This window comes from Scyliorhinus canicula, chromosome 3 (assembly GCF_902713615.1).
Source record: "Scyliorhinus canicula chromosome 3, sScyCan1.1, whole genome shotgun sequence".
NCBI classification, from domain to species: Eukaryota; Metazoa; Chordata; class Chondrichthyes; order Carcharhiniformes; family Scyliorhinidae; genus Scyliorhinus; species Scyliorhinus canicula.
The window spans coordinates 48,876,728-48,901,897 of record NC_052148.1 but is presented as its reverse complement, the minus strand read 5'-3'; the positions used below and the strand labels follow the sequence as shown (position 1 = coordinate 48,901,897).

The 25,170-nt window shown below is 48.1% G+C and overlaps 2 protein-coding genes across 2 annotated transcripts in view; one reads left to right on the top strand and one right to left on the bottom strand.

Moving 5' to 3' along the window:
• ska1 (spindle and kinetochore associated complex subunit 1) overlaps positions 1 to 17,887 on the bottom strand; it is a 58,904-nt gene extending 41,017 nt beyond the window's left edge. Inside the window, exons 1-3 of the mRNA XM_038790512.1 lie at positions 17,620 to 17,887; positions 596 to 686; positions 49 to 173 (exon numbers count right to left, since the gene is read on the bottom strand). Coding sequence (XP_038646440.1) covers positions 49 to 173; positions 596 to 683 — 213 coding nt within the window. The 5' untranslated portion in view covers positions 684 to 686; positions 17,620 to 17,887. The remainder of the gene's footprint in view (positions 1 to 48; positions 174 to 595; positions 687 to 17,619) is intronic.
• The window catches only part of LOC119962643 (cilia- and flagella-associated protein 53-like), an 82,359-nt gene continuing 75,047 nt past the window's right edge, over positions 17,859 to 25,170 (top strand). The window contains exon 1 of the mRNA XM_038790511.1: positions 17,859 to 18,139. Within this exon, the coding sequence (XP_038646439.1) occupies positions 17,957 to 18,139 (183 nt within the window). The 5' untranslated portion in view covers positions 17,859 to 17,956. The remainder of the gene's footprint in view (positions 18,140 to 25,170) is intronic.

The window sequence follows — 25,170 nt, the reverse complement described above, 5'->3', positions numbered from 1 at the left end:
TTTGAAATGTAATTCAATCCCTTCACAAATAGAATAGAATGGCTTCACCTGAAGAGATCTCAGTTCAGTTTGCTGTTGTAGTATCTGCATCTGATAAGTATCCAAGGTATCCCGAATGCTAGACAACTCTAGCCCAATCTTCTGCAGAATGTTTGTAAATGAAGGGTCACTACCTAATGACAGAAACATTCATATCTTACATTAAAAGTAAAAGGAGAGAGAGCAAATGAATATAACAGCAAAAAAAAAAACCCTTCAAGATCAAACAAATAACACAGCATTTATTAAGGTCATGGAGATAAAAAAAATATAGGATCAGTAAAACTTAAGATGAGCACTTGAAGGAAATTAACTTGCAGGGAGGTGGAATAGAGCTGACTGGATTGCTCAATGTCGACCGGCTTCTGTCCCAATGTATTGAGGTCTGATTCCAAACATTTTACCCAATTTAAGACTAGAGACACGTAAAATTATATGGATGCACTACTTCTTCACAAAGCAATTCACATTTGATTAAACTTAGTTTAAAAGTTATTTGTTAAAACTTAACCAGTCCATAATTGAATATCAGAGCTGAAAGTCGCATTCAACCTACACATGTTCTTCAGCTGCATGTATCTTTTGATAGAAGATATCTTATTGTTCAGTTGAACGGATACATCGTGCAAGTCCACAGACGTCATCCTCTACAAAATCAAGATGAAATCCAACTTAATCTAATATCAAAACATTTGCTCAACAGCTTTCAGAAAGCCCAGGGGTGTCTGCAGCAGTACTATTGCTCCCAACCCTCGATATAGAATATTTAATTCACTAACCTCATCTCCAGCAGGTAATATTTCAAGTTATTACTAATTTAACATTAAGATGCTGGTTAAAACATGGACAGTCAGATCCAGGGTAAAAAAATGGAACTCTGTTGCAGGGAGGGTGGATTAAGTTTACATAAAATGATTCCTCAGCACCTTGTTAGACAACCTCATGTGAACACTTCCCTTTGGCAGAGTCCATTACATGAGATGCAATGACAAGTTTTCAAAACAATTAGGAACACAACATGACTGGGATGTTATAGGCTGTCTTTTATAGATACTTCATACAGCAGGAGTTAATTGTGGTAAAATTGGATTGTGTAGCAAACTAAAAACACGCTTTTAGAACAAATTCATCACCTTGTACATGTCAATTATTTCACAAGGTGCATATTGCTCTCAAGTGGCGTAATTTCACATTGCAGTCAATAGGCTGAAAAAACATGTAGGCGATCCTGTGCCACAATCTGAAATAAGTAGGCACGCTTGTCTCGCTAGAGTATTGAAGGTATCTGAATTCATTGCTGTTAAGTCCCAAAAATACCACACTGAACGTAGGGAATGTTGGTGGGGAGGGTCGGAGTGGTGAAAATGAATATTCTGCCACGGTTCTTGTTTATCTTTCAGGCTCTCCCGATCTTTATACCAAAGGCCTTTTTTCGGAAATTGGACACGATCATTTTCAGACTTTGTATGGGCGAGGGTGGGAAGGACCCTGCTACAAAAGCCCACATTTGTCCTCCAACTCCTCAAAAAAAACCTACACATCCGGGCCACAATCAATGCAGCCCTGCGGACCACCTTGAACTGGATAAGGCGGAGCCTGGCACACGACAAGGGTTGCATTGACTCTCCTCAGGGCCTTCTCCCAAAGCCCAACTTCCAACTCCCTTCCCAACTCCTCTTCACCTCCCCAATTAGGACCCCTTCCCACTTCATCAGTTAGAACATAGAACAGTACAGCACAGAAGAGGCCCTTCGGCCCTCGATGTTGTGCCGAGCATTGTCCGAAAACAAGATCAAGCTATCCCACTCCCTGTCATTCTGGTGTGCTCCATGTGCCTATCCAATAACCGCTTGAAAGTTCCTAAAGTGTCCGACTCCACTATCACAGCAGGCAGTCCATTCCACACCATAACCACTCTCAGAGTAAAGAACCTTCCTTATATATTTCCAAGAGCCCCCCCCACTCCCAAGCCCTGTTTTAGATATCACCTTATCATGTATCCCCCTTAGATGGAGGCAAGGGAAGCTCGGAACTTGCCTCCAGACAAAATCCTATCCCTGCAGGTACCGGAATCAGTTCCCACCCGGTAACTCAAACTCCTCCTCCAGCCTCAACAAACCCTCCTCAAATGACGAGATCCCCAACTCTCTCAATCCCTGCTCGCTGCCACCTCCTAAAGCCTCCATCCAGCCCCTCCGGAGCAAACCTGTGATCACAGATCAGTGATCACACCAGTCTCATGTGTTGCCTCCATTGCCCCCACACTCTCAGGGCTGCCATTACCACTGGACTTGTGGTATAATGAGCCGGCGAGAGCAGCAGAGGTGCCGTTAACAGAGCCTTCAGGCTCGTGCCTTTGCAAGAGTCCGCCTCCACTCGCTCCCACACCGACCCCTCCCCCACTACCCAATTCCTAATCATCGAAATATTGTCCGCTCCGTAATAGTTAATAAAGTTCGGAAGGGCCAAGCCCCCTTCACCGCACCCCCGCTCAAGAAGGACCTTCTTCACCCTCTGGGCTTTCCCGGCCCATCTCTTTTCTCTTTCCTACAGGACTTCTCTTCCTGGGATTCGTAAAGTGCATTGGTGGCCTCATGAATGGCACTAGCCTATGGGTCTGTTTGGAAATTTTAAAAATTCTGTTCAGCACTTAGGCTCCGAGTGTTGCTTTATATTGGGCTTGCCTTTCTTCTGCACTGTTCCACACAGGGTTCGCCGCTCTCGTCCCACGCTATTCCACACAGCTTTTATCCCCCATTGTTCTCTTCAACTCTCTCACTCTGCCCTTCATCCCCGCTGTTCCAGCCAACTCGAGTGAACTCCCACACTATCTCCGCACTTTTGAATAACACTCGTAAGAACATCAATGGTGGTTTTGGAATCCTTAAAATCAGAGGGGAAAAGTCAATTGGCACTTGGAAAGTTTTAAATCAATTAAGGAGAACCAGCAAGGATTTCATAGAATTTACAGTGCAGGAGGCCATTCGGTCCATCGAGTCTGCACCGACCCTTGGAAAGAGCACCCTACTTAAGCCCATGCCTCCACCCTATCCCCTAACCCAGTAACCTCACCCAACCTTTTTGGACACCAAGGGCAATTTATCATGGCCAATCCACCTAACCTGCACATCTTTGGACTGTGGGAGGAAACCGGAGCACCCGGAGGAAACCCACGCAGACACGTGGAGAACGTGCAGACTCCACACAGACAGTGACCCAAGCCGGGAATCGAACCTGGGACCCTGGAGCTGTGAAGCAACTGTGCTACCTACTGTGCTGCCCCCAAAAGGGAAAGGTAGATCATAGTTGACTAATTTAATAGAACTCGGAGGCAATAACAGGAGGCATCAGTCTTCACGGTGGAAGACACCACTGGGATACCAGAATTTCAGGAGAATCGGGGGCAGGGGACTCGTGATATTTATGGTTGGGGTGGAGCTGGGAGTGCAAGAGGCGAAAGAGGCTGATGTTTTGGCCTTTGCGTCCCTAGTAGCCTGGCGGAGGATCTTGCTGCAATGGAAAGATGCGAGACCTCAGAGCGTGGAGACCTGGATTAAGGACATGGCGGGATTCATTCAGCTGGAGAGGGTCAAATTCGCCCTCGTATAAGTATAGAGGCCACTGAGGAGAAGGTTCTAGGGAAACTGAAAGGTCTGAAGGTGGATAAATCAACTGGATGCAGAGTTTTAAAAGGAGTTGCCTGAGGATATTGTGGAGTCATTGGTGGTGATCTTTCAGGAATCACTGGAGACAGGGAGGATCCCAGAGGACTGGAAAACAGCTACTGTAACACCCCTGTCTCAGGAGGGAAATTACAGGCCGGTTAGCCTGATTTTAGTCACAGGTAAGATTTTAGATTCCATTATTAAAGATGAGATTGCGGAGTACTCAGAATTGCATGATAAAAAGGACCGAGTCAGCACGGCTTTGTGAAGGGGAGGACACGTCTGACAAATCTGTTAGAATTCTTTGAGATGGTAACAAGGAATTTAGACAAAGGAAAACCAGTGGTCATGGTCTATTTAGATTTCCAAAAAGCCTTCGACAAAGTGCTGTATAGGAGACTGTTAAATAAGAGACCACGGTGTTAAGGGCAAGATCGTGGCACAGATAGAGGATTGGCTAACATGGTAGAAGGCAGAGAGTGGGGATAGAGCGGTCTTTTTCAGGATAGCAGCTGGCGACTAGTGGTGTGCCTCAGGGGTTGGTGTTGGGACTACAATTTTTTCACAATATACATGTGGTAGTCACCACTGATGTATATATAGGATGTTGATATAGGTGCTTTACGGTAAGGCCCCTTCACTACAGGTACGGGGGTAGATCCCTGCCTGCTAGCTCCGCCCAGTAGGCGGAGTATAAATATGTGTGTGCTCCCCGTACAGAAGCCATTTCGTCAGCTGCTGTAGGAGCCCAGACATCTCCGTGTAATAAAGCCTCGATTACATCCTACTCTTGTCTTTGCGCAATTGATCGTGCATCAATACATTAACGATCTGGAAGAAGCAACTTAGGGCACCGTTGCTAAGTTTGCAGATGATGCAAAGATATGCAGAGGGACAGGTAGTATTGAGGAAGCAGTGGGGCTGTAGACAGTCTTGGACAGGCGAGTGGGCAAAGAAGTGGCAGATGGAATACAAATGTGGAAAAAAGTGAGAGGTTATGCACTTTGGAAGCAGAAATGGAGGCACAGACTATTTTCAAAATGGGAAGATGCTTAGGAAATCAATTAGGAAGCACAAGTGGACTTGGGAGCCCTTGTTCACAATTCTCTCAAGGTTTTATTTAAAAATAATTTTTATTGGAATTTTTTGAAAAATATATATCAACAGAACAACAATAATAATAAACACCCCCCAGCACCCGTAACAACGCATATAACAAACCCCCCCACCCACCCCCAAACCCAATAAACAAAATAAATTAATAAGCAAATTAACTTAAACACTATCCCCTTAAGACCCCTCTTCCCTCCTTTCCCCCCATCTCCATTCTTCTCCCCCCCTCCCCTTTCTCCTCCCCCCTTTCTCCCCCGGGTTGCTGCTGCTACTGACCTAGTACCTTATCGTTGAGCCAGAAAGTCGAGGAAAGGCTGTCACCTCCTAAAGAACCCTTGTACCGACCCCCTCAGGGCGAATTTGACCCTCTCCAGCTGAATGAATCCCGCCATGTCCTTAATCCAGGTCTCCACGCTCGGAGGTCTCGCATCTTTCCACTGCAGCAAGATCCTCCGCCAGGCTACTAGGGACGCAAAGGCCAAAACATCGGCCTCTTTCGCCTCTTGCACTCCCAGCTCCACCCAAACCATAAATATCACGAGTCCCCAGCCTGGCTTGACCCTGGATCCCACCACCTTCAACACCGTCCTCGCTACCCCCTTCCAGAACTGCTCCAGTGCCGGACAACCCCAGAACATATGGGCATGGTTCGCTGGACTCCCCGAACACCTGACGCACCCATCTTCGCCCCCAAAGAACCTACTCATCCTAGATCCGGACATGTGGGCCCGGTGCAGCACCTTGAACTGGAGGAGACCAAGCCTCGCACATGAAGAGGAGGAGTTCACCCTCTCCAGGGTGTCCGCCCATGTCCCCTCCTCAATCTGTTCCCCCAGCTCCAACTCCCACTTAGCCTTCAGCTCCTCTACCGACGCCTCCTCCACCTCGTAGATGTCAGACACCTTCGCATCCCCGACCCACACCCCAGAAAGCACCCTATCCCTTACCCCCCGCGGGGGCAGCAAAGGGAATCCCTCCACCTGTTGTCCAGCAAACGCCTTGACCTGAAGGTACCTGAACATATTCCCCGGGGGGAGCTCAAACTTCTCCTCCAGTTCACCAAGGCTCGCGAACCTCCCGTCAATAAACAGGTCTCCCAACTTCCTAATGCCTGCCCTGTGCCACCCCAGGAGCCCACCATCCATGTCCCCTTGGACAAACCGGTGGTTCCCCCGCAGCGGGGCCTCCACCGAGACCCCCACTTCCCCCGTGTCGCCTCCACTGCCCCCAAGTTTTGAGGGTAGCCGCCACCACTGGGTCATAGTGTACCTCGTTGGAGGGAGCAGCAGCGGCGCCGTTACCAGTGCCTTCAGGCTCGTGCCTCCACAGGACGCCATCTCCATTCGTTTCCATGCTGCCCCTCCCCATCCATTACCCACTTACGTACTATCGAGATGTCAGCCGCCCAATAGTACCCAGAGGTTGGGCAGCGCCAGCCCCCATTTATCCCTGCCCCGCTCCAAAAATACCCTCCTTACCCTCTGTGTCCCGTGCACCCAAACAAATCCCAGAATGCTGCTGTTCATCTCCTAAAAAAGGCCCTCGGAACGAAAATGGGGAGGCACTGAAACAAAAATAAAAACCTCGGGAGCACTGTTATTTTAACGGACTGCACTCTACCCGCCAACGACAGCATGTCCCACCGTTTAAATTCCTCCTCCATCTGCTCCACCAACCTAGTAAAATTGAGCTTGTGCAGAGTCCCCCAGCTCCTAGCCACGTGAAGCCCTAGGTACCTAAAACTCCTCCCTCCCCTCTTTAGCGGGAGCCTACCAATCCCCTCCTCCTGATCTCCCGGGTGTACGACAAACAGCTCACTTTTGCCCAGGTTCAATTTATATCCCGAGAAACTCCCGAACTCAGCAAGAATCTCCATCACCTCCGTCATTCCCCCCACCAGGTCTGCTACATACAGCAGCAAGTCGTCCGAATACAGCGACACTCGGTGCTCCTCCCACCTCGCACCAATCCCCTCCACCTCCTCGACTCCCTGAGAGCCATGGCAAGAGGCTCAATTGCCAACACAAAAAGCAAGGGGGACATGGGGCACCTCTGCCTCGTCCCACAGTGGAGCCTGAAGTACTCGGACCTCCTCCCATTTGTCGCTACACTCGCCATCGGGGCCTCGTACAGCAACCTCACCCATTTAATAAACCCCACCCCAAACCCGAACCTCTCCAACACCTCCCACAAGTACCCCCTGTCAAAGGTCTTCTCCGCATCCAATGCCACCACAATCTCCACCTCTCCTTCTGCTGCCGGCATCAATATCACATTTAGCAGCCTTCGCACGTTAGTGTTCAGCTGCCTCCCCTTCACAAAACCCGTCTGATCTTCATGTATCAGCCCCGGCACCCAAGTCCTCTATTCTAGTGGCCAAGATCTTCGCCAGCAACTTGGCATCTACATTCAGCAGTGAAATCGGCCTGTATGATCCGCACTGCAAGGGGTCCTTATCACGCTTCAGGATCAGGGAAATTAGCACCCGAGACATCGTCGGGGGCAAAACACCCCCTTCCCATACCTCGTTGTAGGTCCTAACCAACAGGGGGCCCAGCAGGTCCGCGTATTTCTTATAAAATTCAACCGGGAACCCATTCCGGACCCGGCGCCTTCCCCAACTGCATGTGGCCAATCCCACTGACCAGCTCCCCCAACTCGATCGGCGCCCCCAGTCCCTCCAGCTGCTCCTCCTGCACCCTTGGAAATCGGAGCCTGTCCAAAAAACTCTCCATTCCATGGAGAGAATCCATGGAGGAACTCTCCATTCCTCCGACCGGTACAGTTCCCTATAAAAGTCCCTAAAGACCTCATTGACCTCTGCCCCCTGCCACACCACATTCCCATCCCTATCCTTCACTCCACCAATCTCCCTAGCCGCGTCCCGCTTGCGCAGCTGATACGCCAGCATCCTGCTCGCCTTCTCTCCATACTCAGACCGCTCCCTGCGCCTTCCTCCACTGTGTCTCCGCCTTTCTGGTGGTCAATAAATCAAACTTGGCCTGCAAGCTACGCCGCTCCCCCAGCAATCCTTCCTCCGGGGCCTCCGCGTACCTCCTATCCACAGTAAACAGCTCCCCCACCAGTCTTTCCCTATGGGCACGGATGGAGATCAGCTCCCCCCTAATCATTGCCTTCAGAGCCTCCCACACCATCCCCACCTGTACCTCCCCAGTGTCATTGACCTCGAGGTACCTCTCGATACATCTCCGAACCCTCCTAACACTCATCAGCCAACAACCCCACGTCCAGACGCCAAAGCGGGCGCTGGTCCCGCACCTCCCCCATCTCCAGATCCACCCAGTGCGGAGCATGGTCCAAAATCGCAATAGCCGAACACTCGGCCTCCTCCACCCTCGGGACCAGTCCCCTGCTCAAAACAAAGAAATCAATGCGGGAATAAACCCTGCGCACATGGGAGAAAAAACCTGTGCACATGGGAGTACTCCAGAGCCCTCGGCCTCCCGAACCTCCAGGGATCCACTCCTCCCATCTGGTCCATAAACCCCCTCAACACCTTGGCCGCCACCGGCCTCCTGCCTGTCCTGGAACTAGAACGATCCAGTAGGGGATCCAGCACCGTATTGAAGTTCCCCCCATGATCAAGCCCCCCACCTCCAGGCCAGGAATGCAGCCCAACATACACCTCATGAAACCAGCATCATCCCAATATGGGGCGTACACATTAACCAACACCAGCCTCTCCCCCTGCAGCTTACCGCTCACCATCACATATCTGCCGCCACCATCAGCCACAACCTCAGACGCCTCAAACGCCACCCTCTTCCCCACCAGGATCGCCACCCCCCCGGTTCTTCGAGTCGAGCCCTGAATGGAAAACCTGCCCCACCCACCCCTTCCTCAGACGGACCTGGTCCACCACCTTCAGGTGGGTCTCCTGGAGCATGGTCACGTCCGCCGTCAGCCCCTTCAGATGCGAAAACACCCGGGACGCTTAACCGTCCATTCAACCCCCTCACGTTCCACGTAATCAGCCGGATCAGGGGGCACCCCGCCCCCCTCGACTAGCCATAGCCCATCAACTGCTCACCCCTGGCTAGCACCCATTCGGCCCGTTTCCCACGGCGATAGAACCTCACCCCGATCCCCCCGACCCGCACCAACTCCTCTCTGGCCAATCCAGCAGCAACCCGCCCCCCCCCCCCCCCCCCCAAGGCTAGGACCCCTCCTAGTCGCGACGCTCCCTCCGCTGTACTCCCGTGAGCCAGCTGACTTCTGCTGACCCCGGCAGCTCCCGCTTTAACTCCGAACCCATCTGATATGAGGTCCCCCCTCCTCCCCTGCATCAGCTCCTTGGCACCGCTTCAACGCGGGAAAACCGGTCTAATAACCATGCCCCTCGCCACCAGCTCCACTCCCCTTGTCCCGCAGCGCGGGAAACCAGAGAAAAGCCCGCGCTTTCACACTGCCCCACCCCACCAACGTAGCTCCCAAACAGCAGTCCCAACCCAACCACCAACTCCGTACAAACAAAGACACAGATCAACCACAAACCCCAGTATCCCGCCTTAGAACACAAAACAATAACCCACATCGTCCGAAAGCGAGAGAAAAAACAGAAACAAACAGAATAACCAGTTACAGCATAAACAGTGATACAGAAATAGAAAAACTCCCACAGCCCCCAATTTCTAGTTCGAGTCCAATTTTTCAGCCTGCACAAAGGCCCACGCTTCCTCCGGGGACTCAAAGTAGTAATGCCGGTCTTGGTAGGTGACCCACAGGCAGCAACATGGCGAACTTCACCTGCTTTCCGTGGAGCACCGCCTTCGTCCGGTTAAACCCGGCTCTCCGCTTGGCCACCTCCGCACTCCAGTCCTGGTAGATACGCACTACCGAATTCTCCCACTTACTACTACTCACCTTCTTGGCCCATCGGAGAACACACTCCCTGTCACTGAACCGATGGAACCGCACCAGCACCGCCCGCGGGGGTTCATTCACCTTAGGCCGCCTGGCCAGTACTCTGTGGGCCCCTCCAGCTCCAGGGGCAGATGGAAGGATCCTGCATCCACCAGCGAGTTCAGCATCATGGCCACATAGGCCGGTAGGTCCGACCCCTCCTCGAGGCCCAGGATCCGCAGGTTCTTCCTCCGTGACCAAAGCTCCATCTCCTCGAACCGATCTTGCCACTTTTTATGAAGCGCCTCGTGCATCTCCACCTTCCCCACGAGGGCCAAAACCTCCTCCTCGCGCTCAGAGGCCTGCTGCTGCAACTCCAGTATCGCTGCACCCTGGGTTGTCTGGGTCTCCAGCAGCTTACTAGTTGTCACCTTCAGGGATTCCAACAACTCCCCTTTCAGCTCTGTAAAATAGCACAGAAGGGCCGCCTGCTGCTCCTCCGCCCACTGCCTCCACTCCTCAGAGGCTCCACCAGCCGCCATTTTGTCCACCTTCCCCCGCTTTTCCAGGGGAGCTACTGCCGTTTTTCTCCTCGCCCCACTTCGAGTCTGCACCATAAATCCTAGGGGGTTTTGCTCCAAACCCCTTTATCCACTGGGAATCATCGAATCAGCGCTGTTTGGGGCCCTTAAAAAGAGCCCACAAGTCCTATTAAAGCGGGAGCTGCCGAACATGCGGCTTAGCTCCGCATAGTCGCAACCGGAAATCAATTCTCTCAAGGTTAACGCGCAGGTCCAGTCGACAGTTAGGAAGGCAAATGCAATGTGCGCATCCATGTCAAGAGGGCTAGAATAGAAGAGCAGGGATGTACTTCTGAGGCTGTATGAGACTCTGGTCAGATCCCATTTGGAATATTGTGAGCACCCGTATCTAAGGAATGATGTGCTGGCCTTGGAATTGGTCCAGAGAGGGTTCACAAGAATGATCAGGGAATGAAAAGCTTGTCATAGGAGGAACAGTTGCGAACTCTGGGTCTGTACTCGTTGGAGTTTAGAAGGATGAGAAGGGGCCCGATTGAAACTTACAGGATACTGCAAGGCCTGGATAGAGTGGACGTGGAAAGGATGTTTCCACTATTAGGAAAAACTAGACCCAAGGGCACAGCCTCAGACTGAAGAGACGATCGTTTAAAACGGAGATGTGGCAGAATTTCTTCAGCCAGAGGGTGGTGCATCTGAAGAACTCTTTGCCGCAAATCACAGAGTGTCTTTAAGACAGAGATAGTATAGTTTCTTGATTAATATGGGGATCAGGAGTCATGGGGAGGAGAAACATATCATCCATGATTGAAAGGTGGAGCAGACCCAATGAGCTGAATGGCCTTATTCTGCTCCTATGTCTCATGAAGAAGGGAATGTAATGGATGTTGGTGGTTTGGATATGTAATATCATTGAATCCTGCATTCCCAGCATCCTGGGGGTTACTGATCAGAAACAGGACTGCACTAACCATAGGAATACGTGGCTACACAAGCGAGTTTCGGAATTCTGAGCCAAGTAACGTACTCCCAAAAGCCTGTCCACCATCTGCAAGGCACAAGTCAGGTGTGTAATGGAATGCTGTCCACTTGCCTGGACGAGTACAGCTCCAACAAGCCGACACCATCCAGAATACAGAATAGAGCAGGCCACTTGATACATACACTCTCTCCACCACTGATGCCTAGTGGCAGCAGTATGTACAATATACAAGATAGACTGAAGCAAGATGAACTCACCAATGCTCCTTCAAAAGCACCTTCCAAACTCACAAACCCTACCAACTAGAAAGACAAGGACAGCAGACACATGACAACAGCATCACCAGCAAGTTCCTTTTCAAGCCACACACTATCCTGACTTGGAATTACATTGCTCTTCAGGTCACTCGATCAAAATCCTGTAACTCCCTTCTTAACAGCAATGTGGGTGTATCTGCAACAGATGGACTGCAGTGCTTCAAGGCAGTGGCTCACCGTCACATCAGCAATTCGAGAAGGGCAACAGATGATCTCACCAATGATACTTACAATCCATGAAACAATAAAAATCTTCAGACGGTATAGGCCCATTCTTTTCAATCTATTTCAGTATCCCAGTTCATCACATTCTAATGTTAGCCATGGCTGTTGTTAGCACTCATTTCTGAGCCAGGAAAATCAGGTTGAATTCCCACTCCAGTGCAGGAGCACAAAAATAAGTGACACTCCAGTGGAGGGATTGCTATACTACTGGAGGTGCTGTCTTTCTCGAGATTTTAAAGTAAGGGTGGTCTGGTGGATGTAAAAGATCCCATGGAACCATTTTTAAAAAAAATTCCAATTAAGGGGCAATTTAGCGTGGCCAATCCACATCTTTGGGTTGTGGGGGTCAGAACCACGCAGACACGATTCCATGGAACTATTTCAACAAAAAACAAAGGAGTTTTCCCACAGTGCCTTGGCCAAGGCAATCAACACACAAAAATCAGATAATAATAATAACAACTTATTATTAAGGGGCTTGTTTAGCACACTGGGCTAAATCACTGGCTTTTAAAGCAGACCAAGGCAGGCCAGCAGCCCGGGTTCAATTCCCGTACCAGACTCCCCGAACAGGCGCCGGAATGTGGCGACTAGGGCTTTTCACAGTAACTTCATTTGAAGCCTACTTGTGACAATAAGCGATTTTCATTTCATTTTCATTTCATTATTGTCATAAGTAGGCTTCAATGAAGTTACTGTGAAAAGCCCTAGTCGCCACATTCCAGTGCCTGTTCGGGAATTGGCCTTGTTCTGTACTACAAGCCAGCTGTTTAGCCCAATGTGCTAAGCCAACTAAGATTATCTGGTGATTATCACAATACTGCTTGAAATGTTTCTGTGTAAATTGCATGAGAACAATGACTTTGCTTTGAAACATTTCCTTGGCTTATAGCATGTGAAACATCTGGTGGTTGTAAAAGGCACTATATGAAGCCAATCTTTATTATTTTACAGTCAAGTGTTCCATTCCAAAATTTTAGGGCTGCAATTTCTTTCTATTTCAGCTGACTCGTCATTAGGCCCATACCTCTCCGTAGAAGACAATAACCCCAAAATGCCTCTCCGTAGAAGACGATAACCCCAAAATGCAACAATACGCAACCACCTCTTCAGTGTGCATAACATGTGACAAAAGTTAAATACTGCAGATGCTAGAAATATCAGGTGGCACCTGTCATTCAAGCTGGCAGGGCGGGAGAAGAGAGTAGCTATTGTATATGGCATACAGTTTCCCGGGCTTTATTAATAAGGGCATAGAGTACAAGAGCAAGAAGGTTATACAGAATGTGTATAGGACAATAATTAGACATCAACTGGAATATGATGTACAGCTCTGGATGCCACACTATAGGATGATGTGGACACATGGGAAAGAGTGCAGAAGAGGTTTACAAGAATGGTTCCAGGGTTGGGAAACTTCAGTTATGGGGTTAGAAACAGAGAAACAAGATGGAACAGATCATTCAGCCCTTCGAGCCTGCTCGACGATTCAATGTGATCATAGAATCTACAGTGCAGAAGGAGGCCATGTCGCCCATCGTGTCTGCACCGGCTCTTGGAAAGAGCACCAAACTTAAGCCCAAGCCTCCAGTCCCTCCCAGTAACCCAACCCAATCCTTACAGACACTAAGGGGTAATTTAACATGGCCAATCCACCTAACCTGCACATCTATGGACTGTGGGAGGAAACCAGAGCACCCGGAGGAAATCCACGTAGATACGGGGAGAAAGTGCAAACTACACACAGTCATCTGATGTCGGAATTGAACCCGGGACCCTGGAGCTGAGGCAACAGTGCCGCCCATGGCCGATCCTCGACCTCAAGGCCATATCCCTGCTTGCTCCCCATACCACTTGATACCATTAATATCTAAAAAAACGTATCTTTCTTGGAATATATCGTGAATTCACATCCGCAGTCTTCTGTGGTAGAGAATGCCACAGGTTCACTGTGCTTTGAGTGAAGAAATATTTCCCAATCTCAATCCTAAACAGTCCAGCCATATCCTGAGACTGTATCCCCTAGTTCTAGATTCCCCAACCAGGGAAAACATCCTCCTTGCATCTCATCTGTCCAGCCCGGTTATAATTTTAAAACGTTTCAATTAGATCTCCTCTCATCCTTCTGAACTTGCAGCCATCTAAAATAGCCTCCTGCAAAGGCCCATGGGAATTGTGGTCAACTTCGAGACAGACAAGTACACAGCCTGTGTATTGTGCAAAGAAGCCAGACCTGACCGAAACTTGTACCCATTAAGAGTGAATCATGGGCAGCACGGTGGCACAGTAGTTAACATTGTTGCCTCACAGCATCGAGGTCCCAGGTTCTATCCCGGCTCTGGGTCACTGTCCGTGTGGAGTTTGCACATTCTTCCCGTGTTTGAGTGAGTTTTACACCCACAATGCAAAGATGTGCAGATTAGGTGGATTGGCCACGCTAAATTGCCCCTTAATTGGAAAAAAATGAATTGGGTACTCTAAATTTATATTTTTTTTTTTTAAAAAGAGTCAATCACCATTTTCCCTAGGACAATAGAGTTTGAATCAAGGAGCTACAACAGTAACAGACTAACCAACGCCATTTCATCTTATTTGGAAAAGCCTACGTGCCGAGGACAATGATAGCTGGGACCCGCCCAGCCACCGAAGTATCCAGCTCCTAATTGGCCAGGATCAATGAGGGTGATCAAAACTCTATCGATCATTGGAGCTCGAGATAGGACTGCCCAGAGGGGCACGAAAGAGAAGGATAAAAATCCCTGTGCACTAGGGATTGACCTTTTGGACCGGCCTGTGTGCGACCAATTGCAGCATATCAACCAGCCAAGTTCAAGGACCCACGATCGCTAGCTGAAGGATGAGCCCAGCCGAGACAAACCTGAAGACTTCCAACCGACCCATGTGGACACAGATAAAGGCCTCATCTCTCACACAGAGCCGGTCACCCCGAAGTTAAGCAAAGGTCATCTTAGTTATTAGATCTAGTTCAGTGCGTAGAAATTGCATGTAGAAATAAGTCTTGTTATTAATAAACTGTCTTTGAACACTTCAATACACAAGTGTGGTCACTCGGTCTATATAAGAAACAATGTGGAGATGCCGGCGTTGGACTGGGATGAGCACAGTAAGAAATCTTACAACACCAAGTTAAAGTCCAACAGGTTTGTTTCAAACACAAGCTTTCGGAGCACTGCTCCTTCCTCAGGTGAATGAAGAGGTATGTTCCAGAAACATATATATATATGTATATATAGACAAAGTCAAAGATGCCAGACAATGCTTGGAATGCGAGCATTTGCGGGTAATCAAATCTTTACAGATCCAGAGATAGGGGTAATTCCAGGTTAAAGAGGTGTGAATTGACTCAAACCAGAACAGTTGATAGGATTTTGCAAGCCCAGGCCAGATGGTGAGGGGTGAATGTAATGTGACATGAATCTTGGCCTGTGCGCGACCAACTGCAGCAGAACAACCAAGTTCAAGGACCCGCAACCATTCCTGAAGGACGAGCCCAGCTGAGACGAATCCAACAACTTCCAAACCAACCACGTGGACCCGGATGTGCCTTATCTCGCACTGGGCCAGTCACTCGAAGTTAAGTAAAGGTCACCTTAGTCGTTAGTTGTAGTTTAGTACAGAGCCACAGTGTGTTATTACAGAGATACACGTCTTGTGTTATTAATAAAATAAATAGTTTTTGAGCTAACATATTGGTGTGGTCATTTGGGTCGATATAAGAAACAGCTTGTGGTTCACCCCAAAGTAAAGAAGGCAACAACTCCTTGAAGAAGGCAAAGAGAAGATTTGATAGATATGTTCAAAATCGAGGGGATTGGACTGAGTAGATGGGGAGAAACTATTTCCGCTTATTAAAAAAGAATCAAGAATAAGGGGGCATGGATTTCAAAGTCATTTTCAAAAGAAGCAAATGCGATGCAGGAAAAAACTTTCACACAATAATTAGTTCTGGAATCTGGATCTGGAATGCAATGCCTGTGAGGGTGGTGGAGGCAAGTTCAATCCAGGCATTAAATAGAGCATTGTTTAAGTGAAAACACTGTGCTGGGTTAGAGAAATCATAACATCATGCGGAGAGCCGGTGCAGGCACAACAGGCTGAATGCTCGTTTTCTGCACCGTAACACATTTGCACTTCTGAGAAACCAAATTTATGGGTGGGACTTTTCAGCCCCGCCCATTGGCAGGATCTTCCCGTTCCGGGAAAGTCAACTGAGATTTAAACGGCTCGCTGCATCTGCTGTGGAGAACCCCGCTGTGGCAGGGCTAGAAGTAGTATGTATCCTGCTCTGCCCAAGACCGCAGGAAACTACAAAAGGTTGTGAATGTAGCCCAGTCCATCATGCAAACCAGCCTCCCATCCATTGACTCGGTCTACAATTCCTGTTGTCTCGGAAAAGCAACCAGCATAATTAACAATCCCACGCACCCCATACTCTCTTCCACCCTCTTCCGTCAGGAAAAAGTTACAAGTTTGAGGTCACGTACCAACCGACTCAAGAACAGCTTCTTCCCTACAGTCATCAACTTTTGAATTGACCTACCTCGTATTAAGTTGGTCTTTTCAACCCTAGCTATGACTGTAACTTGATTTATTGTCACATGTACCGCAGTACAGTGAAAAGTATTTTTCTGCGGCGGAGGAATGTACACAGTAGACACGAAGAATAACCAACAGAGAACATTGACAGAAGCGATTGGTACAGACTACATTACATTCTGTAGCATCTCTTTCCTTCCCTATGCACGGTATGCATTGTCTGCATTGCATGCAAGAAGCAATACTTTTCACTGTATATATGACAATAATAAATCAAACCAAATCAAAAGAAAGATCATGGCCCAGGATTCAGGTGGACGTGAAAAGTCACCCCAACCCAAAACAATAACTATTAATCTCCACAGATGCTGCCGATCAACATAACATCCTAACCGTTTTCTTTTCATTACAAGACATCTACCTGTTGGCAAAGCATACATGGTTACTGGGTGTGGTGAGATAACCACTGTAGTTATGTGTACTGCAGTAGGGGGATGTATGCCTGTACCTGTAATACAGGTTCCTCCGGTCAGCCCCTGCCGGCTAGCTCCGCCCACAGGGAGCTTATGTATAAATGTATGAGAGCTGCTCAGACCCTTAGTCTACTGTTGCAGATGGAGGGATAACATCGTACAGCAATAAAGCCTCTATTGTACTAGTCGCTCAGCTTTGAGTATAATTGTTAGCGCCACACTGGGTTATTGGGTTAGGGGGAGGTGTTGACCTTAGGTAGGGTGCTCTTTCCAAGAGCTGGTGCAGACTCGATGGGCCAAATGGCCTCCTTCTGCACTGTAAATTCTATGATATCTTTGTCAATGCTATTGATGACTCGCATATTGTCTCAAAGTCTTCATTCATCTTGACGATGTTTTAGTGTCTTCCTTACATTCGGTGGATGTAAAACAAAATCCCAATGACATCATTTCGAAGGAGGGCAGACCTTACTGGCTAGTATTTATCCTGAACCTGAAAGGCGCTATACAAATGTAAACAGTTCTGATATGTTCCCAACAGTGGCAGAACTGGAATCACAAAATTGGAATCCAATGCAGCTGAAAACCATGTCACTAGAAAACCATCACACGGACTCGGCCCATCGGTACGTTGATCGGGCGGGGGCGGCGGCGGGGGCGGCGGCGGCGGCGGGGGCGGGCGGGCCCCACCCTCTCCCTCCCTCTGGAGGCCCCACCCTCTCCCTCCCTCTGGAGGACCCCCCAGGCCGAGAGGCCACAGAAGCCGAGCTCGCCTCAGCCCGCAAGGATCGGTCAGTTTCGGCCGAGCCCCACATTCAACTTAAACCATGAATAAAAACAAACTACCTGGCCGTGCAGTTTTTTTTTCAATCTTGTTCCTAATTCCCGCCTGGAGTCAGAAGCACTGCCCACTCGCTAAATGTTCATTTAAAAAAAACCGGCCCCGTCTGTTTGAAATTCCCGCCCCCGTCTGTTTGAAATTCCCGCCCATCCAGGAGACGTCTCGCGGCGGTATGTTAATCAGGTCGCGCGTCATCTTAGAAGCTGACTTTAAAACAAAAATGACCCAGGAGTTAATATTAGAATTAATTACAAAGTGAAATATCTGAGAGAGAAAATGAACACAGGATATTTTTCTCAAGCAGCCATAATTTAAAATGCAGTCAGACCAGGTCCCGTTACTATGACGACGCTGGAAACCGGAGGGAGGCGTGTGTTTGGCCGTTGCTATAGTGACTGGGCGCGCAGCTGTTGCTGGTGCAGTTGCTGGTTACCCGCTGATCAGAAACTGGCGATGGCGGCGAAATGCCGAGGAAAGAATTGTAACAGGGAGGTGAAAGGCCCAACTCCCTGCTCTGTGGGTTTGGTAAGTGTTAGCAAAACAAAGGTCGTTCTCAGGGATTTTTTATTTGTCGTGGTAGTAGGGTAGCATGGTGGTTAGCATACATGCTTCACAGCTCCAGGGTCCCAGGTTTGATTCCCAGCTGGGTCACTGTGCGGAGTCTGCACGTCCTCCCCGTGTGTGCGTGGGTTTCCTCCGGGTGCTCCGGTTTCCTCCCACAGTCCAAAGATGTGCGGATTAGGTGGATTGGCCATGCTAAATTGCCCGTAGTGTCCTAAAAAGTAAGGTTAAGGGGGGTTCAGTAGAACAGTACAGTACAGAACAGGCCCTTCGGCCCTCAATGTTGTGCCGAGCAATGATCACCCTACTCAAACCCACGTATCCACCCTATACCCGTAACCCAACAACCCCCCCTTAACCTTACTTTTAAGGACACTACGGGCAATTTAGCATGGCCAATCCACCTAACCCACACATCTTTAGACTGTGGGAGGAAACCGGAGCACCCAGAGGAAACCCACGCACACACGGGGAGGACGTGCAGACTCCACACAGACAGTGACCCAGCCGGGAATCGAACCTGGGACCCTGGAGCTGTGAAGCATTTATGCTAACCACCATGCTACCGCGCTGCCCCTTGTTGGGGTTGTTGGGGTACGGGTATAGGGTGGATGCATGGGTTTGAGTAGGGTGATCATTGCTCGGCACAACATCGAGGGCCGAAGGGCCTGTTCTGTGCTGTACTGTTCTATGTTCTATGAAACATGGGATCAGGCGTTGACCATTCAGCCCCTCTTGCCGATCCCATCATTCAATGAGACCATGGTTGATCTGTGACCTAACTCCAAATACCTGCCTTTGGCCCATATCCCTTAATATCTTTGCTTAACAAAAATCGATCAATCTCAGATTTTAAATTAACAACTGTTCCAGCTTCAACTTTTGTGTGAGAGTTCCAAGCCTCAACCACCCTTTTTTGATTTGATTTATTATTGTCACATGTATTAGTATACAGAGAAAAGTATTGTTTCTTGCATGCTGTACAAACAATGCACACCGTACATAAGGGAGAAAGGAGAGACTGCAGAATATAATGTTACAGTTATAGCAAGGTGTAGAGAAAAGATCAACTTAATACGAGGTACCATTCAGGTCGGGCAGCACGGTAGCATTGTGCATAGCACAATTGCTTCACAGCTCCAGGGTCCCAGGTTCGATTCCGACTTGGGTCATTGTCTGTGCGGAGTCTGCACATCCTCCTCGTGTGTGCGTGGGTTTCCTCCGGGTGCTCCGGTTTCCTCCCACAGTCAAGAGACGTGCAGGTTAGGTGGATTGGCCATGATAAATTGCCCATAGTGTCAAAAAATGCCTTAGTGTTGGGTGGGGTTACTGGGTTATGGGGATAGGGTGGAGATGTTGACCTTGGGCACGGTGCTCTTTCCAAGAGCCGGTGCAGATTCGATGGGTCGAATGGCCTCCTTCTGCACTGTAAATTCTATCTATGAAAAAGTCTGATGGCAGTAGGGAAGAAGTGCTTCCTAGCATCAGTTTATCTTTACCCTGTCCTCCCCTAGGCAATAATACAATAATCATGGGGCGACTTGAATATGCAGGTGGACTGGGAAAATCAAGTTGTGGTAGTGGATCCCAAGAAAAGGAATTTGTGGAATGTCCAAGAGATGTTTTTTGGAGCACCTTGTGACACAGCCTACTAGGGAACAGGCAATTCTGGATTTGGTGATGTGTGATGAGGCAGACTTGATCAGAGAACTTAAGGTGAAGGAACCCTTAGGGAGCAATATGATAAAATTTACCCTGCAGTTTGAGAGCTGCAATCAGATGTAACGGCATTACAATTAAATAAGGGAAACTACAAAGACATGAGGGAGGAGTTGTCCAGAGTTGATTGGAAAAGGAGCCTAGCAGGGAAGACAGTGGAGCAGCAATGGCAGGAGTTTTTGGAGGTTATTCGGGAGGCACAACGGAAATTCATCCCAAGGAGGAGAAAACATGCTAAGGTGAGGACAAAGCATCCATGGGTGACAAGGGAAGTCAAGGACAGCATAAAAGCTAAAGAAAAAGCATACAAAGTGGCGAGGATTAGTGGGAAGCCAGAGGATTGGGAAGCCTTTAAAAGCAAGCAGTGGGCAAGCTAGCTGGTAATATAAAAGAAGATAGGAAGAGTTTTTTTCAATATATAAAAGGTAAGAGAGAGGCAAAAATATACATTGGACAACTGGAAAATGTGGCTGGTGAAGTAATAATAGGAAACAAGAAATGGCAGATGAACTGAATAGTTACTTTGCATTAGTCTTCACGGTGGAAGACACCAGTGGGATGCCAGAGCTCCAGGAGAACCAGGGGGTAGAGGTGAGTGCAGTGACCATTATTAAGGAGAAGGTTCTGGGGAAACTGAAAGGTTCTGGGGAAACTGAACTGGGGCAGCACGGTAGCATGGTGGTTAGCATAAATGCTTCACAGTTCCAGGGTCCCAGGTTCGGTTCCCGGCTGGGTCACTGTCTGTGTGGAGTCTGCACGTCCTCCCCGTGTATGCGTGGGTTTCCTCCGGGTGCTCCGGTTTCCTCCCACAGTCCAAAGATGTGCGGGTTAGGTGGATTGGCCATGCTAAATTGCCCGTAGTGTCCTAAAAAGTAAGGTTAAGGGGGGGGGGGGGGGGGGGGGGGGTTGTTGGGTTACGGGTATAGGGTGGATCCGTGGGTTTGAGTAGGGTGATCATTGCTCGGCACAACATCGAGGGCCGAAGGGCCTGTTCTGTGCTGTACTGTTCTATGTTCTATGTCTGAAGGTAGATAAATCACCTGGACCAGATGGACTGCACCCCAGGGTTCTAAAAGAGATAGCTCAGGAGATTGTGGAGGCAATGGTGACAATCTTTCAGGAATCACTGGATTTGATTATTGATTTGATTTATTTTCACATGTACCGAAGTACAGTGAAAAGTATTTTTCTTCAGCCGAGAGAATGTACACGGTACGTACATAGTAGACAAAAAGAATAATCAACAGAAAACATTGACAAATGGTACATCGACGAACAGTGATTGGTTACAGTGCAGAACAGGAGTTCAAACAAAGCAAAAAATGAGCAAATACATGATACAGGAAGAGTCCCAGCGGACTGGAAAGTGGCTAATGTAACACCCCTGTTTAAGAAGGGAGAGAGGCAGAAGACAGGAAATTATAGGCCGGTTAGCCTGACTTCGTTCATTGGTAAGATTTTAGAGCCATTATTAAAGATGAGATCGCAGATTATTGGAAGTGCATGGTAAAATAGGACTGAGTCAGCACAGCTTCGTCAAGAGGAGGTCATGTCTGACAAATCTGTTAGAGTTCTTTGAGGAAGTAACAAGAACGTTAGACAAAGGAGAACCAGTAGACATGATTTATTTAGATTTCCAGAAGGCCTTTAACGAGGTGCCGCATAGGAGACTGTTAAATAAATTAAGAGCCCATTGTGTTCAGGGTAAGATCCTGGTATGGATAGAAGATTGGCTGACTGGCAGAAGGCAGATAGTGGAGATAGAAGGGTCTTTTTCAGGATGGCAGCCAGTGACTAGTGGTGTACCTCAGGGGTCGGTGCTGGGACCACAATTTTTCACAATATACATTAACGATCTGGAGGAAGGAACTGAAGGCACTGTTGCTAGGTTTGTAGATGATACAAAGATCTGTAGAGGGGCAGGTAGTATTGAAGAAGCAGGCCGGCTGCAGAAGGACTTGGATAGGCTGGGAGAGTGGGCAAAGAAGTGTTAGATGGAATACAATGTGGAAACGTGCGAGATTATGCACTTTGGAATAAAAAATGGAGGCATAGACTATTTTCTACATGGAAAGATGCTTAGGAAATCAGAAGCACAAAGGGACTTGGGAGTCCTTGTTCACGATTCTCTTAAGGTTAACGTGAAAGTTCAGTCGGCAGTTAGGAAGGCAAATGCAATGTTAGCATTCCTGTCAAGAAGGCTAGAATACAAGACCAGGGATGTACTTCTGAGGCTGTATAGAGCTCTGGGCAGACCCCATTGTGAATATTGTGAACAGTTTTGGGAAGGATGTGCTGGTCTTGGAAAGGGTCCAGAGGAGGTTCACAAGAATGATCCCTGGAATGAAGAGCTTGTCGTATGAGGAAGGTTGAGGACTCTGGGTCTGTACTCGTTGGAGTTTAGAAGGATGAGGGGGATCTTATTGAAACTTGCAGGATACTGCAAGGCCTGGATAGAGTGGACGTGGAGAGGATGTTTCCACTTGTAGGAAAAACTAGAAGCCGAGGACACAATCTCAGACTAAAGAGATGATCCTTTAAAATAGAGATGAGGAAGAATTTCTTCAGCCAGAGGGTGGTGAATCTGTGGTACTCTTTGCAGCAGAAGGCTGTGGAGGCCAAATCACTGAGTGTCTTTAAGACAAAGATAGATAGGTTTTTGATCAATAAGTGGATCAGGGGTCATGGATAATTCTGCTCCTATGTAGTATGGTCTTATTAATATCTTGAAGACTTCCATCAGATTACCCCTTAACCTTCTAAATTCTAGCGAAAACAGGTCCAATTTGTGTAATCTTTCCTTGTAACTCAACCCCTGTATCCAGGTATCATTTTTGTAAACTGACATTGCACTCCCTCCAAGGCCAAAATATCCTTCTTAAGGTGTATTTCTCAGATCTGCTCATAATACATCAAGTGGGCTCGAACTAAAGTTTTGTATAGCTGCAGCAGTAACTTTTTTGTCTTCATATTCCAATCTTCTAGATAAAAAGGCTAGCATTCCATTAGCCTTTTTGATTATTTTCTGCACTTGCTCGTGGAGTTTTATGGTTCTTTGCAGCTGAACCCCCGAGTATCTTTGGACATCCACTGTACCTAACCTCTGTCCATCTAGAAAGTACTTTAATCTATCCTTTTTTGATCCAAAGGGGATGCTTACATTGAATTCCATCTGCCACAATCTTGCCCATTCACTGAGTCTGTCAATATCTCCTTGCAGTTTTATGCTATCATTTAGGCTGTCTACAATGCCACCTAACTTTGTATTAGCAGCATATTTGGATGTATGATTTTCAATGCCATCATCCAAGTCATTAATGAACAATGTGAATAATTGACACAGATCCTTGTGGTGCACCACTAGTCACCTCCTGCCAATTAGAGTAATTACCCATTATCCCTATTCTCTGTCGCCTACCACTCCTAACAATGTAAATAATATGCCCTCAGCTCCATGGACTCCCACCTTAGTTAACAGTCTCCTATATGGGACCTAATCAATTGCCTTCTGGAAGTCCATATAAATAACATTCATAGAAAATCCCCTGTCCACTACCTTAGTCACCTTTTTAAAAAAGTCAATAAAAGTGTGGGCAGCACAGTAGCACAAGTGGATACCACTGTGGCTTCACAGTGCCAGGGTCCCAGGTTCGATTCCCCGCTGGGTCATTGTCTGTGCGGAGTCTGCACGTTCTCCCCATGTCTGCGTGGGTTTCCTCCAGGTACTCCTGTTTCACCCACAGTCCAAAGGTGTGCAGGTTAGGTGGATTGGCTATGATAAATTGCCCTTAGTCACCAAAAGGTTTAGGAGAGGTTATGGGTTAAGGGGATAGGGTGGAAGTGAGGGCTTAAGTGGGTTGGTGCAGACTCGATGGGTCAAATGGCCTCCTTCTGCACTGTATGTTCCATGTTCTATGTTCTATTAGTCATGCATGACCGTACCTTCACAAATCCATGCTGGCTCTACATGATTGACCAAAATGTTTAGAGGTGCTTAGTTACCCCCATCCCTGATTATAGACCCCACCACAGATGTTAGGCTGACCGGTCTGTAATTTTTTGATAGTTTTTCGAGGAGGTCACAAAGATGATTAATGCAGGTAGGGGCAGTGGATGTTGTCTATATGGACTACAGTAAGGCCTTTGACAAGGTCCCTTATGGCAGACTGGGATCAGAGATGAGCTGGCAAGATGGATACAGAACTGGCTAGGTCACAGAAGGCAGAGAGTAGCAATGGAAGGGTGCTTTTCTGATTGGAGAGCTGTGACTAGTGGTGTTCCGCAGGGATCAGTGCCGGGACCTTTGCTGTTCGGAGTATATATAAATGATTTGGAGGAAAATGTAACTGGTCTGATTAGTAAGTTTGCGGACGACACAAAGGTTGGTGGAATTGCGGATAGCGATGAGGACTGTCAGAGGATACAGCAGGATTTAGATCGTTTGGAGATGGAGTTTAATCTGGACAAATGTGAGGTAATGTATTTTGGAAGGTCTAATACAGGTAGGGAAGATACAGTGAATGGTAGAACCCTCAAGAGAATTGACAGTCAGAGAGATATTGGTGTACAGATCCACAGGTCACTGAAAGGGGCAACACAGGTGGAGTAGGTAGTCAAGGTGGCATACAGCATGCTTGCCTTCATTGGCCGGGGCTTTGAATATACAAATTGGTAAGTCATGTTGCAGCTATATAGAACCTTAGTTAGGCCACACTTGGAGTATCGTGTTCAATTCTGGTCGCCACACTACCAGAAGGATGTGGACGCTTTAAAGAGGGTGCAGAAGAGATTTACCAGGATGTTGCCTGGTATGGAGGGCACTAGCTATGTGGAGAGGTTGAATAAACTTGGTTTGTTCTCACTGGAACGAAGGAGGTTGAGGGGCGACCTGACAAAGGTCTACAAAATCATGAATGGCATAGACAGAGTGGCTAGTCAGAGACTTTTTCCCAGGGTAGAGGGGTCAATTACTCGGGGGCATAGGTTTAAGGTGCGAGGGGCAAGGTTTAGAGGAGATGTACGAGGTAAGTTTTTTACACAGAGGGTAGGGGGTGCCTGGAACTCGCTGTCGGAAGAGGTGGTGGAAGCAGGGACGATAGTGATGTTTAAGGGGCATCTTGACAAATACATGAATAGGATGGGAATAGAGGGATACGGACCCCGGAAGTGTGGAAGATTTTAGTTTGGATGGGTAGCATTGTCGGTACAGGCTTGGAGGGCCGAAGGGCCTGTTCCTGTGCTGTACTTTTCTTTGTTCTTTGTAATTCCCTGGTTTC